The sequence below is a fragment of the Hirundo rustica genome, chromosome 10 (assembly GCF_015227805.2).
Source record: "Hirundo rustica isolate bHirRus1 chromosome 10, bHirRus1.pri.v3, whole genome shotgun sequence".
Taxonomy (NCBI): Eukaryota; Metazoa; Chordata; class Aves; order Passeriformes; family Hirundinidae; genus Hirundo; species Hirundo rustica.
The window spans coordinates 21,759,942-21,774,472 of record NC_053459.1 but is presented as its reverse complement, the minus strand read 5'-3'; the positions used below and the strand labels follow the sequence as shown (position 1 = coordinate 21,774,472).

The 14,531-nt window shown below is 48.1% G+C and overlaps 1 protein-coding gene across 1 annotated transcript; it reads left to right on the top strand.

The window, feature by feature from the left end:
- Positions 1–2,129: 2,129 nt before the first annotated feature.
- On the top strand, positions 2,130–13,109 carry CLDN11 (claudin 11). Its single transcript, XM_040074055.2, has 3 exons — positions 2,130–2,592; positions 5,309–5,473; positions 11,953–13,109. The coding sequence occupies exons 1-3, from the start codon at positions 2,367–2,369 to the stop codon at positions 12,183–12,185; spliced, it is 624 nt and encodes a 207-aa protein (XP_039929989.1). The 5' UTR covers positions 2,130–2,366; the 3' UTR covers positions 12,186–13,109.
- Positions 13,110–14,531: the final 1,422 nt, after the last annotated feature.

Below are 14,531 nucleotides of genomic sequence, written 5' to 3'. Positions count from 1 at the left end.
AATGATTCCAAAACTAGCTTTGTGATGAAATCTGTCATCTCCTTTTGAATTCAGGTGGTGACACATGATCTGTTCAGTGCAATTGCTCAGTCCAAGAAATGGAACAACGCCACTTTCGTCCAAGAGATGACAAGTTAATCTCCTGAATAATAAATAAGCGGGAATATTTTTTAGGGCAAGATTAAATCCATCTAGAATTGAACCCTAGACACCATAAATTTGAGTTTGGCTATCAGTAACAGCCCACCCCAGCTGAGGTGGGTCCAGTAGAAGGATAAGCTATGCAGGAAGGTGGAATCACATCAGGAAATTTCGTGGAAGGCCAGCTGGCAGCTTGGCTTCACAGAAGTTCCATAAACCAGGTGTAGGAAAAAAACCAACAATATAAAACAAATGTGAAAACAACTATTAAATTTATATTTATTACAAAAGCTTCTCTTGAAAAAGAATTCAAGAGAAGCTTTTGTACTACTACTCTATTGGTAGTGCTCCAGTGTTCAGATGAAGCTTTGACAGAAAACTGACCTCATGTCCTCGAATTTTGGATCTAAGGAGCAGATGATAAAAGAAGCTTAGGATGCTCTTGTTTGTCTTTTTGTTAAAGAATGGCAAAAAATACCCTTGTGTGAGGAGCAGGATATATTCAATTCCTAGCACTTTAAACTCGGATTGGCGTTTCCAGTGTTTCTTCCTCACTGACAGCCCCAGGAGTGAATGAAATTTGCTGTCGTGTCGCTTTCTTGTCCCCTTTCCCTGCCTGTGCTGAAACGTGATTTTAAAGAGTTACGAGTTTAGCTAAGGGTTAGAAGGAATTTATATTGATCAAGATGTAAGTTAGGTTAGTAAATGGTAGGTTAATGATTATTAGATGCCCAAGCTGGAGCTAACTGTTATATTTTGAGCTTATTTATAGAAAAAGTGGAGTAAGTGAACCGCCATAAGAACAGATTGAGACCACTAAGAACAATGGCCAGCACCTGGACTTGGTATCAATCAATCACGAAGCAGGGGACCTTGGACAGTGCCAGAGGGTCACAGAGACCTGATGAAGACTCTCCTGACTTCATCCTTTGAGACCACTGACTCAATTCGAGACCACCGACCCAATTCAGGAGAAGAATTGCGCACACGTGAAGGACTGATAGCCTCATTTTAATACAGAGCGGGGATGGGAGGTGCTGGGGTTATGCATATGTATTGTAGGTAAGATCTGGGAAAATAAATAGAGAGCAAAGAGCCTTGTTCGGGGCGGCCACGCCTTTCGGAGATGACTCCCGTGCCGCCCGCCGGTGAATAAACACACCACTGTCTAACTTTAATCAGTTTGAGGTCTTTGCCCGTGACTGTATCGGTGCTCAGTGGCTCAGTGCACCGCAGACACTCTCCGCTAGCGGTCTCTGCAGGCATGCGGCATCCGCCTCGCTCCGAGCCCTCCCTCCGCAAACCAGCGCTGGAGGAGGACACACAGCCGTGGAGCATCCTCAGGGATGTGCTGTGAAAATACACAGCCAAGTTAGGAACGTGCCCTGCCTGCCTCTTTCTCCTGAGGCAGAACGGGAGGATGCGAAGTTTCTCCACCTCCGGCGTTCTGAAGTGGGCTGCTCCTGCCCTATCAAATGTACAAAAACTGATACAGTGAATTTACTCAGACTAAAAGTCTGAGTTAAAAGCTGCCCATTTTAATTTGGGGATTCAAAAGTGGGACTGTGGTGCTGTTAAACACGTGTTTAAGGCTCAGTGAGTATTAGTTAATACTTCTGAAATCCCAGGCACAGCAGAGAAAGCAGTGACGGGTCTTTTATATTTTTATAATTACTGGAAACGTCGGGAAAGACCCAAGACCGATTTTGTCCCTTTACTGCAGCTGTGCTGATGGCTTTGGTGAGGCGATCAATTCCACCTCTCGAGTAACTCAGTCCACCACATTTCTCACCTTATCTTTCCGTCAGGAGGAACCGGGGCGACTCTTCAACTTCAGCTCGCAAACACCGCCTCAATTTTTCTCCCTCTATGCTAAATTTCCAACAGCCGGGCTGTTCGCATTCGAATAAAGCCCTCTGGCTTGTTTTCCAAGCGCGGCTGGGTGTGACCGCGCATCTCCTCCTCTCCACACCCCCCTTTCCCCCGGGACGCTCCGGATGCTCTGGCAGAACCTGGGGCTCCCCACTCGCTCCTCCCATGCGCTGTGGGGCTGGAGGCAGCTCTGACCCCTCCCAGGGAGGGAGCTGGGCAGAGGCAGAGCCTGATCGGGGACCTCGTCCTGCCAAAGCCCGTCGCTCCTGCTCCAGCAGCCCGGACCTCTGCGGGCGGCTCCGCTGACCCCCGCGGGCTCTGTCCTGTGCAGCTCTCCTCGCCAAAGGACGGAGATGGTGGCCACCTGCCTGCACCTGGCTGGATTTGTCTGCAGTTTCGTAGGGTGGATCGGGGTGGTTGTGGCCACGGCCACCAACGACTGGGTGGTGACCTGCGGCTACACCATCACCACCTGCAGGAAAATGGATGAGCTGGGGTCCAAGGGGCTGTGGGCAGACTGTGTGATGGCGACAGGGCTCTATCACTGCAAGCCCCTCGTGGACATCCTCATACTGCCAGGTGAGTGTGTCCCGTCCTCCCCTTCCCACCGCGGAGCAGCGCAGGAGGTGATGGTGGAGATCCTGCAGCTCCATCAGCACGGGGGATGGTCCATTCAAGGCGCTAAGGAAGGGGAATGAGAGCTCCTGACACGATTCTCATTGATTTCCACCTGGTTTTAATCGTACCCGGGTCTCGTGTTTTCTGTGGCTACTGAAATCCAGTTAATGTTTAATCATTGCTCTTAGTAAAATCTCACTGCTCCTTTCACATCTCGTCTCTGGGTTGCACTGCAAAACATACAGAGCACGCTGAGGTGTGATGGAGCATCTCAAGGGGAGGGTGAACTATTGCAAATGTTAAGGTTTGATTCCTTAAAGTGATTTGGAGCATAATGAATCTTTCAGCATCTATTATTAATGCTGCTATGGCTTTTAATCTTTCAGAAGATCATCATTAGTCTTGATGGTCTTGTGCTTCCCATGGATTCTGAGGCAAGACAGAACTTTTACAGAGCAAACTGATGTAACTGTATTTAACTTGATATTTTTTAATGATTTAATAACTTTCATCTAGTTTACTGCAAAGCAAAAATTAAGCAAGGTGTTTAATCAGCATTAATACAACTTTTGAGCTAATTAAACCTGCCAAATCCTTGTGAGGTCTGGTCCCTTGAAGTTTTGTTTGTGAGCTTGCCAGTTTCAATCACTGTTCACTCTGGAGCGCTTCGTTCTGCTGTGTTTTAGGTTCCAGCTCCTCTGCCATGTCAAAGGTGCCTCTCTCAAAGCTGACTGTGCAGAAATGACCATTCTTTGTCATATTATTTTGTGTTTCCTTATTTACTGGTTTAAATCGTTGTGAAAATAATTTTAGAAGAGGTTAAAAAGATAATTCCTGAATTTCTCTCTGTTACAGAGCTTGGTCTGTGCCACACAGCGTGTAGCAATGTTGAGTCTCTCATTCTCCCTCTCTGTGTGTGTGCTTACTTTTATTTTAATAATAAAAAGTTTGCATTCCTTACTGCTACTGTTGTTAAATCTGATCCAGCAGAGAAGACAGAGGAAGGTTTTGTCCCAAAGAAACTTTAGTGAATGCAACTTAATAAAGAAGTGAACGGGTCTTGCAGGAGCAGAGAGCAAATCTTCCCTCAAGCAGGAGCAAATCACAAACCAAGATGTTTCTGCTTGTAGCCTGTTTGATACCCACAGCTTGGCTTGAGAGGGAAATGTATCCTGGTGTGCCCAATAGCTGAAATATATTTAGAGCCTTTCATTGTCTGAGTCAAGTCTTTAAAATGAATTGTTTGTATTCTCATTTACTTGGGATTGATTGCACAGAATCCACACTGGGTACAGCCATCTCCTTTGTTTAGGGTCTCCTTTTATGCCCTGAACTCCTCAGGTAATTTTTTTTTTTTAGGTTTCCTCTTGAAAAAAAATCAAGAAATATTCAATACACACAGTGTCTGCATTTCCAGAAACAGTAAAATCCTCATTCCTGGTGTTGTACCTGTGTGTCAGTGGGATGTGCTCGAGGCCCCTCTTTGCTGCTGTTGGTTGAAGCATCTTGAAATTCCATGTCTGCATCAGACAGCTTCTTTTTTTGTTAATAAGAGGGTACAGAGAGCCAGCACACTCACTGTGCCAGGACTGTCCTGAAAACTGGGGGAGGTCACCAGGCACTGGGACAAATTTGATGTTTGTCCTTTTCCTTTTTCGTGCTAGTAATGACCTGGTATCATTTACTTACATTTTTGTATAGCACATATACATTACATTAAAAATATATATTTAAAAATTTTGATATAAATATTGTATATGATTTTTTAAAAATAATATCTTATGATACATAGACCCTCCCAGAGTGGCAGAAATGTCATGGTCCTGCTCAGCACCCCCCAGCCCCTGGTCCCTGTTGTTGCCTGCTGCCTCGTGCACAGGGACAGGTAGGAGAGGAGTGGGAGCTGATGAATTTCCAGGGGATCCTGTGATGTCCATCGGGATGCAGAGGAATAACGTGGCCTTTGGTCACAGCAGCTCAAGCAGCTCTGCAGGGTCCAGCCTGCTCCCTAAGGAAGGGCTGTGTCAGCACTCAGCTCAAGCCATGGATCTCTCTGAGACCCCACAGCCAGGCTGAGCTCCTGGGGCGCAGTGCTGAGATATGGCTATGGGTGAGGAGTGTCCCTCCTCCTCCTCCTCCTCTCCTACTCGTTCCAGGTCAACAGTGCTCATTGCAGCTGCTGGCAGCATCCCATGGACTTGCAGTGTCACAAATGGGTCTTCAACTATTCAGCCCTCTGAATGATGGGAGAGCCTTTGAGGCTTTAAACTACTATTATTTGATTTCGAAGATTTAAAATTCTGTTTTTTAAATCAAAATCTCGCTATGAAAAGATATAGGGGAAACTCCTTCCTAGAGAAAATTTCTCCTGTTTTCCCTTCCTGTATTTTCCAGCTCCACAGTTCCTCAGTGTCTGTCTGGGAAGAGCTTGTGTTTTCCGGGCAGCGCTCTTTGTTTGTGAGCCTGCACATCCCGTGTTCACGCGCTCCCCACTGCACTGCAGCCTCACTGCCTCACGCCCGGTGAAGATTGAATGTTTACGCGGGGATGAACCCATTTCCCTCACTCCCTACAGCTCTTGGGCTCCCATCAAACAGGAGCTTTCTGTCCCAAGCCTCCTTCTCTTGCGCCGAGCAATAACTTCCTCACGCCTTGCCTTGCCTTGCCTTGCCCACAGGGTACGTCCAAGCGTGTCGAGCGCTGATGATCGCCGCCTCCGTCCTGGGCCTTCCCGCCATCTTCCTGCTGATAACGGTGCTGCCCTGCATCCGGATGGGCCACGAGCCTGGGGCAGCCAAGTACCGGCGTTCCCAGCTGGGAGGGATCCTCATCATCCTCCTGGGTAAGGCGCCCGCCCCGTGTGGAGGGCCGGAGCCCGTCCCCGGCTCCCGGACGCCGCAGGCCGGTGGAGCGCGTTCTCCTGGGAGGGTTTGTGCAGGCTGGGCTGGCCCTGGAGCTCTCCAGCGCTGCTGCAGCCTGTGGGTGGACAAAAGGCACGGACAGGAGTGGGAGGACGAGGACAGGAGGCAGGGAGAGAAGCAGGGTTAGAGGGAGGGCTGGGAATCCCTCTGCCTTTGCCTTGCGGTGTCCTCAGGCACGGCTTCTCTTGGAAGGCCATCTCACACAGGCCGTGCCCGCAGGCAGGGATCGTGCTGCTTCACTGTGGAAGGGATTTTTTGGGAAAAGGGTCTAAACTTCCAAGCTGCTTATAGGGAAGGCAGAGCCTCCGAATTTTCCCTGGAACATCCAGGGGAAGCAAGCGGAGGCACGTGGGAAGGGAAGCCCTGACTGAACGGGGCTGCTCCTGCGGCAACCCCGGGGGAAGGAGCTCAGAGGTGGCACAGACACGGGAAGAGGGATGGCACTGGCACGGGAAGAGGACTGCCGTGCCCTCTGTGCCTCCCAACCCCCTCTGGCCAGCCTCGCCCTTGGCCTCCAGGCTCCCCTGGGAATTTCTTCCCGTCCTTGGCGCCTGTGGAGGAGATTGTTTTGAGCAGCACAGACTGTGGAGCTCATTGTCCCCCGTGCAACACCTGCATGTTCTTGAGGCCTCGTCATCTCAGCAACAGCCTGCGGGGCCTTGTTTGCACCCGTCTGTGGCAGAGGAGGAGGGGAGAGGCAAAGTGGCCTCTTTGTGTGGCTCTGCTGCTCGTTGGCAGCCAGCGCTGACATCATGCCCGTCTTCTTTCTTCTCCTTCTTTTTTTTTTCAAGTGGGCACCGAGTAAAGCTGCACACTTGGAAGGAGTGTCCTCTGGATGCTCCTTGCATGCAAGTCATCCCTCCTCCGTCACCTTGTGGTTAGCACAAGTCCAGACATCCCGAACCTGAGGGATTGAGTCCAAGGGGCCCTGTTGGTGCCTGTGGAGTTTAAGAGCACAGCTGGAAGTCCTAACAGCAGCTTTAGAGGGCCTGTCTAGGACATCCCAATCATGGACAGCCATGTTGGAATGTGATCTTCATCCCTGCCCTGGAACCTTGAGTCATGTATTTGGGGTTGGAGGAGTGAAAGAAACAGTGGAGGTTTTCTGCCCGTGAATGAAATTTAGTGTTGGAGGAGCCTGCTCTGATGGATTTGCCTTGTCCAGGATGGGAAGGCCCAGCAGAGCTGCACTTTGCCACAAAAGCCACAAGATTTTGGTTCTAGTCAAAGACAACTGTGCTGCAGGTCAGCCCTGCTTGCATGGCTGCTGATGTGGAGGCAGAAGGACTGTCCCTAAAAATCCCAAAGAGCAAGAGGATGACAGGATCAGCTCACATATGACAAATTGCAGTGACAGGGTTGGGTACTGCTGTATCAGAACAAGTGAAATCCTTTATGCTGCAGGGTTTGTTGTCTGGTGTGCCACTATCCCACCCCAGTCATGCTGCAGTGGGACACCAGGGAGGAGAACAGATGTGAGAGGATGATGGAGAGTTGTGCTGCTCCATAAACCAGGTTCCCCTCTGCCTCAGAACATGGTTCTCCAACTAGGTAAATCCTGTGAGGAAAGGAAACGTGAGAGATCACATATCTCACATTTGTATCACGGAGACATTGGCAGACAAATGCTCTTTGGGTGAGATTTGGGTCAGATCTTATTGATTTTTACCCCTGTGAGCTCTGAAGCACCTACAGGTGAGTGATTTACTGGTGTCACTGATACCCTGAATGATCTGGGCTGGGATCAGCAACCTGGTCACAATGTTTTAGTCACAATTACAATAATGCTCTTTTTGTCAGATCACAAATGAAGAATAAATAAGCTTCTTTTGCTCCTAGGTTGCTTTAAAAAAAAAAAAAAAAAAAAAGCACACCAACACACATTTACATTTACAAAGCCCATTTTTTTTCCAGGCTCATCTGCAAGACAGTCTCTTTGGAAGAAGAATAATGTACAGAGTTTAGGACTTTGACATTATTTAAGCTGATTAATGATCTGTTAGTTGCAAGATGAGGTGTCACCCTTCCAGAGCTTTCAAGAAGCATAGATCAGGCCCTGAAAGATACAATACTGAGTTAAAATCCATTATATTCTAGAAGTAACATGCTCTGCATGTTTTTATTCACCCTCAGTCCACTGAGCTCTCACTCATGGTTTCCACAACCTCACAGGCTCCAGTCTTTTCCTCTTAGGGGAGAGCAACACCCAGAGCTCTGGTTAAAAGCAAATGCCCCCCAAAACATTCCCTAATGCCGCAGAAGTAGGGAGTGGGGATGCAAACAGGGGAGCTGGCCCCATGGCAAACTTCACTTGCTGCTCAGGGAAAGCACAGCAGTTTGTCACCGAAATTTGTTAAAAGGGAAAACAGAGATTGAAGCACACCAGGGAGAAAAATAAATTAAAATAAATAAATATATATATATATATAAAGCTGAAAAGTTGCCAGGAAAACAATGGGCTCAGATATTCCATTGATTTTTCTGTCCACTGATAATCACAGGCTGCCGGAGTGCAACCTGTGTGCGTGCCCTGCTATTCTCCTGCTGATGTGTTTATGGCTTTTCTTGATCCTGTCTGACCGAGAGAATTGATTTATGGCTGAAAACAACCGTCAGCAGAGGTTTCCTCTGAGCTGGTATGAAAACATTTCACACGTTGGTGTTGATGGAAAAAGCCCAGCCCATGTTGTTGATATTAATTTGGAGGACCCCTTGCTGGTAACCAAGGGGGCATTTTCCCAATGGAGGAGAAGGACTCAGACACTGGAAAAGAGATAAAATATATGTTAGTGGGAATTGCTACTACAAAATAAGCCATTGTGTACTAAATAAAGGATGTTAATGAGTTTTTCTGTAGACTGCATGAGGCTTACTTGTAAAACCATAGATATCAAGACAAAATATTGCCTTGACCGTGGAAAAAAAAAAAAGGTATCTATCTTTTTCAACTAAATGCTTTGAAAGAGAAATCCGTGTGACTTTGAGTCAGCAATTCGGAATAGTTAAATTTAGATGTGAAAGAAAAGTGTTCTTTCTTCTGCAGAAAGCCTTTAACTTACTGTTAAGGAATTTGGCAGGGACTCACTGTCCCTTGAGTTAGAACAATCCTGCTCCCTCTCCCCCAGCTCCCCAAGCACCTTCTGTGCTTCTCATCTCTGTGCACGTCCTTCTGACTCCAACACACCTCTGATGTTGAGCATTAAGGGTTTCAGCTCAGCAGCCTGAGCTGCTGTAAATCCACAGTTAAAAAAGTCTTGGAAGCACTGGGAGTTGGGAGGTATCCCTGTGGATTCACAGCAATCTGATGGAGCAAGGGCATTCGTGTCATGCACAGCTGAGAGGATGTTTTAGGTAGAGGCAGTGGCTTTTACAAGATTGCTTACTCCAGCTGCTAAAAGCAGGCGGGATTTCCACACCTGTGCCACAAACCAGACCTGTTTCCCCAGCTAAGCTGGTTGCTCTAATAGAAAATATTCCTTCTCTCTGCAGACCTTCTTTTATTTTTCTGCTAGACTGTATTGGCTACAGCAGCTCTACTGTCTGAAGATTTCTTGTTTAGAGAGATGCAAAGGGTGTCTTGACATTTGCACAAGAGAAGGGATAACAGCTCCTATCTACACTTCTTTTCCATGTAGGCAGCCATAATAGAACCTGAAACTTGCCCAAAAACTCCTTTTCCAATCTCTTTGGGTTTCTTGTCAAATCACCATTTTTCCCCCAGCCTTCCCCTTTGGTACAACCAGGATAAAATTTGAGCCCACAGAGAGATATTGTAATTGCTGACTGTCCTTTTCCCAACTCCTGGAAGGATTTACAGCCCAACCTAATCTATGCAGAGCGATGAAACCCAGCCCTGTCCCAGGGCATTCCTCTTGCTCAGCAACAGGGTCACTGGTGGCTGACGGCAGCTGGTGGCCTCCGAGGACAGAGAGGTCGAGTGAACCCATGCAAAGTGCCTGGCTTGTGTTTCACAGCTTTCTGGTATTGTCAGCATGAAAATAAGGTGGTTTTACATGTAGTGGAGCCACATGCACAAGAGATGCCATTGTGTGAGCGTCCCTGAGAGCTCTCCTCACCCCCGTGCAAGTGTTTTCTTCGGCGCTGTCTTGTGGGGGAGGGTCTGGAGAGATAAGGCTCTTATAGTCTATAGACAAAAAATATATATATATTTACTGCTGCCAGAGAAAGAAAAGATGATTGTGTTTTTTTGGACAACAAAGCAGCTTTGTTCCCAGAACCCATTAGAATGCTTTGTGGATTCCCAGCTGATACATTTTTGTTTGAAAGGGTTGGAGGTTCATGAGCTGTTTGCAGGACCACTCCACACGCAGGAGAAATGCTCTTCCCCCCTCCCTGCCTTCTCCGAAATTCCTTCCAAAGCTGCGGGGCCCTTCCTTTGAGGAGGCCCAAAATTATTTCTGGCTTTATAAGCATCCTTCAAATGTTCTTCTCTTTTCCATAAGAAAATATTTTCTCTCACAATAACTGCAGCTTTGGGGATGGGTTTTTTTGCTGTACCGGCCAGGAGCTACGGTTTGTTCTCTGCTTTAACTAAACAATTTTATTTTTAATCTCACTCCTTTCTTTTTCCCCTCTTGCAACCTTAACTTTCTGACACTGCCTCCAGATACCTTTTAACGCGGTCGGTGGAAATCTGTACCGCTGCCACGGCCCTGTTATTGTTTTGCTCTGATTCTCTGATAGCCACAAGGATGGAGTCCTGCACAGCTTGTCCCAGAGGCAAGTAAATATTGACAGCTTAATTCTTCTCAGATGTACAGGCCATCAAGGAGTATTGTTTTAGGACCTGCTCCTGGGAGGTGATTAACACCATCAACTCCCGTTGCCCTCGGTGCGTGTGGGGACTCTGTGGGGACAGTCTCCCACACATGTCACCTCACAGCACCACTGCAGCTGCCTCCTGGCTTTTTGTGGAAAACCCCCTATGGAATATCCAGTAAAATGTGACGCCTGCAGGCATTTTTTGACCTGCTGTTGTCCCTAGGTAGGATCCCATTTTTGCTTCTGCAGGCTCTTCAGGTGCCATTTTTATTCAATTTAGCAAATGTCCGGAGAGCCTTGCTGGGTTTGTCCCCATCACTTGATAGAAATTTTCCACAGGGAAGTAGAATCTCTTTTCCAGAGCTGTGAGACATTTCCTTTTCCATGAAAAAACCCCAGCAATGCCTAACTGCTGCTTTTTTGTCCTTGCTCATTTTCTGCTTGTATTTCATAAACCCTACTCTGGGCTGGAGTGCTGAGATATTTTGGTGATGTTTTTGTGACCACTCAGTAGAGCCACTGCAGTGATGAGGAGTGACACGGGCTGAGGACAAAGCATGTTGAGTCCATGTGGAAATAGGGATTTAAACCACTTCACACTGGTCCACAGATTTTATTCTCTCCCTGATCCATATGGCTTTCATGGCCTTGCTTCGTATCTAATCTATTCCTAATTCTGCAGCTCTCCAGAATATCAGTTTCAGGGATGGCCCTCATTTTTCCCTCTTAAAGATCTTTCTAGGGAACAAATCTGTTTCCCTTCTAATAAATATATCACATTGTGTCAGGCAGCAGTTGTTTTTCGTTCTTGGTGCCTAAAAGAGATGGCTGTTCTCTCCCCATCTCTCACTCCTGAGGCTCCCATGTTTCCTCCTGCTTGGAGAGATCCCACACCCAGCCCTGATGCCACTCTTTCTGGATCCCACCATGGGACTGGAAGGGAGGAGAGATGGGTTTCCTCTCTGTCCCCAGGCACGTGTGTCCCTTGGTGGGCTGACACTCTGGTGTCACTCCCTCCAGTTTGTGTTGCTTTTTTATCTTCTTTTCCTCTCAGACTGGGATTAAATGCTCAAGAGACCGTGTTTTGTGTTTAGACTCAGATGTTTGTTAATTCTTATCTACAGTACAGTCTCACAAGCTGTGAGTTCTAGCCAACAAAGTAGAAAATGACTCTCTCTACAAGGTCTTTTAAGGATGGATTGTGCAATTATGAAATGACACCTAAATTACTTTTTTGCTTTTAACCCAATAACCAACCACCCGTGGCCCGCAATGCGGATTTTTCTATCCAATTACAAAATACCACCCAAACTCATGAAGAAGAAGGTGAAAAAGAAGGATTTAGCCTACACACTAAGCCCTCCATCTTGCTTTATATATATTGCTATATTCTAAACCCTTAAACTTGAAGTTTTCCACCATGAGATTTCACACGCTTCCATTCAAACTACACACCCATAATCCCAGCTCCACCATTTAACCCTGGAAGCCCCTTCCAATGCCTTAGGTCAAACGCAGGGCTTCCCCTGGAGCTCAGCACCTGTCAGCACAAAAACTCTAAAATTTTCAGTGCCTAACAATCCAGAACGCTGACGCCATCCTCTCCCGCTGTCCCCAGCCATGTGCGGCGTCGTGGCCACCATCTGGTTCCCGGTGTGCGCCCACCGCGAGACCACCATCATGAGCTTCGGCTACTCGCTGTACACGGGCTGGATCGGCTCTGCCCTCTGCCTCTTCGGCGGCTGCGTCATCGTGTGCTGCTCGGGGGATGCGCAGACCTTCGGCGAGAACCGCTTCTACTACGGCTCGGGATCCAGCTCGCCCACCCACGCCAAGAGCGCCCACGTGTAGACGCCCCACCGTCGGATGCTTCGGCCGGTGCGTTCCAGTGCCCTGGGTTTGGTTCTGCTGACACACGCGGCTGTCAGGCTCCCAGGGGGAGGTTTAGAAAAGCAGCACAAATGTCTGGTAGTTTGAAGCAGTATTGTCCCTGTCTCTTGCCCCTCCCTTTTCTCTAGAAAGACAGCTCCAGCCAGCCCTACCTCTTGGTCCTCGCCGTTTTGTCCCCACTGCCTGCCACGTCTTCTTGCAGCCAGGATGGTTTGGGGTTGTGGTGTGGGTTTTAGGGATTTTAATTTATCTTCTAGCTCCCCTGATTATAGGAGAGTTTAAAGCAATAAAACAGAAATGAGAGAGAGACGCTTTCACCTTGTTGGGAGGACTCTGACAGCTTCTCCCCTACCCTCACTGTTTGATTTCCCCCACTCAAGGTCACGGCTCTGGCACGGCTGGGGAGAGATCCTCTCCCACCAGGCAAATGTTTCTCTTTTGGAACAGGAGGAGGGGATTTTTCTGCCTTTCTCTGTAAATACTTTTGTATGACTCTGACCATTTTAATCACAGTGTTTCCCCCACCCCCACAGTCATCAGTATGAAGGAAACCGAACCCAAAGGTCCTAATGACATGGTAGATAACAGTGCCTTTTTAAATAGTTATAAATGACTTTGGGGGCTCTAATCCCTGCCCTCTGGTTTAGTTTCTTTTTTTTTTTCTTTTTTTTTTTTTTCCTTTTGTACAGATCAGTTACTAAAAATGGATTTTTTACATTTTTTTAAACTCTTTTCTTTCTTCCTCTAAGTTTGTGTTCTGTCTTGCCTCGTTAAAGCAGCATATTTTAACATGCAGTATAATGTACCTGTTACAATACAATTCTGGTGAGTACTGATGATGCCTTTGTACTTTCAGTGAAATACTGTACAATAAATAACAGAGTACCTGCAACCCCTGACTTCATTTTTTTCCTTCCTTCCTGTGTGTTTCCATAACCAGTTTTTCCATGAGAGGGTTTTGCCAATGATTTTGGAAGATTTTCTTCTTTTTATAGCAGTTCAGGATGAAAAAAATTCTATTCTGTTGTGGCATTAAAAAAAGAATATTTAAAATCTGAGTAATCTCCCTGCATGGGGCTGTCCATTATCTTATCCTTTGGTTCTTCCAATGCTCCCAGCAGCAGCTTGTACCAGTGGTACCCACTTGTGGGTTTCTTTATATTGGGAAGAATTAGAAAATCTCTGAAGTGGTGGAGATGACCCCAAGCACTGTGAAGTTGGAACCTTGTGTCGCTGAAAGTGTCCTCAGCTAAAGTAGGAGTCTGATCCAGGGTCATTGCTCTGATTAAAACTGTGTAAGATCTAACTCTGTCCATACCAGAGCAATTTAATTACGCTGATACAAAATCCCATCTGTTCCCAGAGATGTTAACTCAGTTCAGACAGTTTGTGTAAGCCAAGAGAAGGAAAAGAGGAATAGCTGCTGTTGAGACATGAGCGAGAGGAGAGCCCCAGTGGAGAGGCAGGAGGGGAAGGGCCGGAGCAACCCCAAAGCTTTTTGGGGTGATGAATAATGGGAAAACAAGGCTGTCAGTCAAGCCTCGTGCATTTCGGCCTGTCCTTGGGCTGCTTCAGCTGGAGAAACCAAACCGAGCATCGCAGCCACGGACAAGGATGCTGCTGCCGCTCCCACCCCTGCCCTCCTCCCCGTGGGAAGCTGGAGCATTTACAAGGAGCCGGAGCGAGGCTGGCTGTGCTCCACAAGGCCCCTCTGCCTGCCTGGCCCAGGGACGGGGCAGCAGCCCGGGCATCTGCCGCTCACACCGAGCATCCCTGAACGCGGCTCTGTTGTGCGAGCTGCGCATCGCCGCGCAGTGTCCCCCGGGCGGGCGGTGGCAGGACACTTGTGCCCATGACATCACGGGCAGGGCACAGGCGGTTCTTGTACAGCCGCGGGACGCTGTCAGTGCTGCCATTGATGTGCGGGTGCCCCGGGCGGAGGGGGGCACAGACGTGCCAGCTAGTGCAGGCTGCCCGGGGATTGTGGATTGTGCCCGCGGATTTACCCTCTTAACCCCGGCACCGACTGCGGCGTGGGACGCCTCGGAGCAGAAATCCGATGGAACGCGGCCGGCAAACTGCCCTGGAGCAAACCGGGAGGGAAAAGCGCAGGAACACCTGCGTCGGATGCCCGGGGGAGGGTTTTAGTGCTGCGGGAGGCAAAAGACCTGATTGGGAACTAGCCCTGCCAGGCTTTGGGATATTTTTTTCTGCCCACACCTTTTAATTTCCAGTCTCACCCATTCCGTGATCCTCATGCACGTGGTGCTGGCGACCCTTGGCAGGGGATTGTGCTGGGGCTCTGTG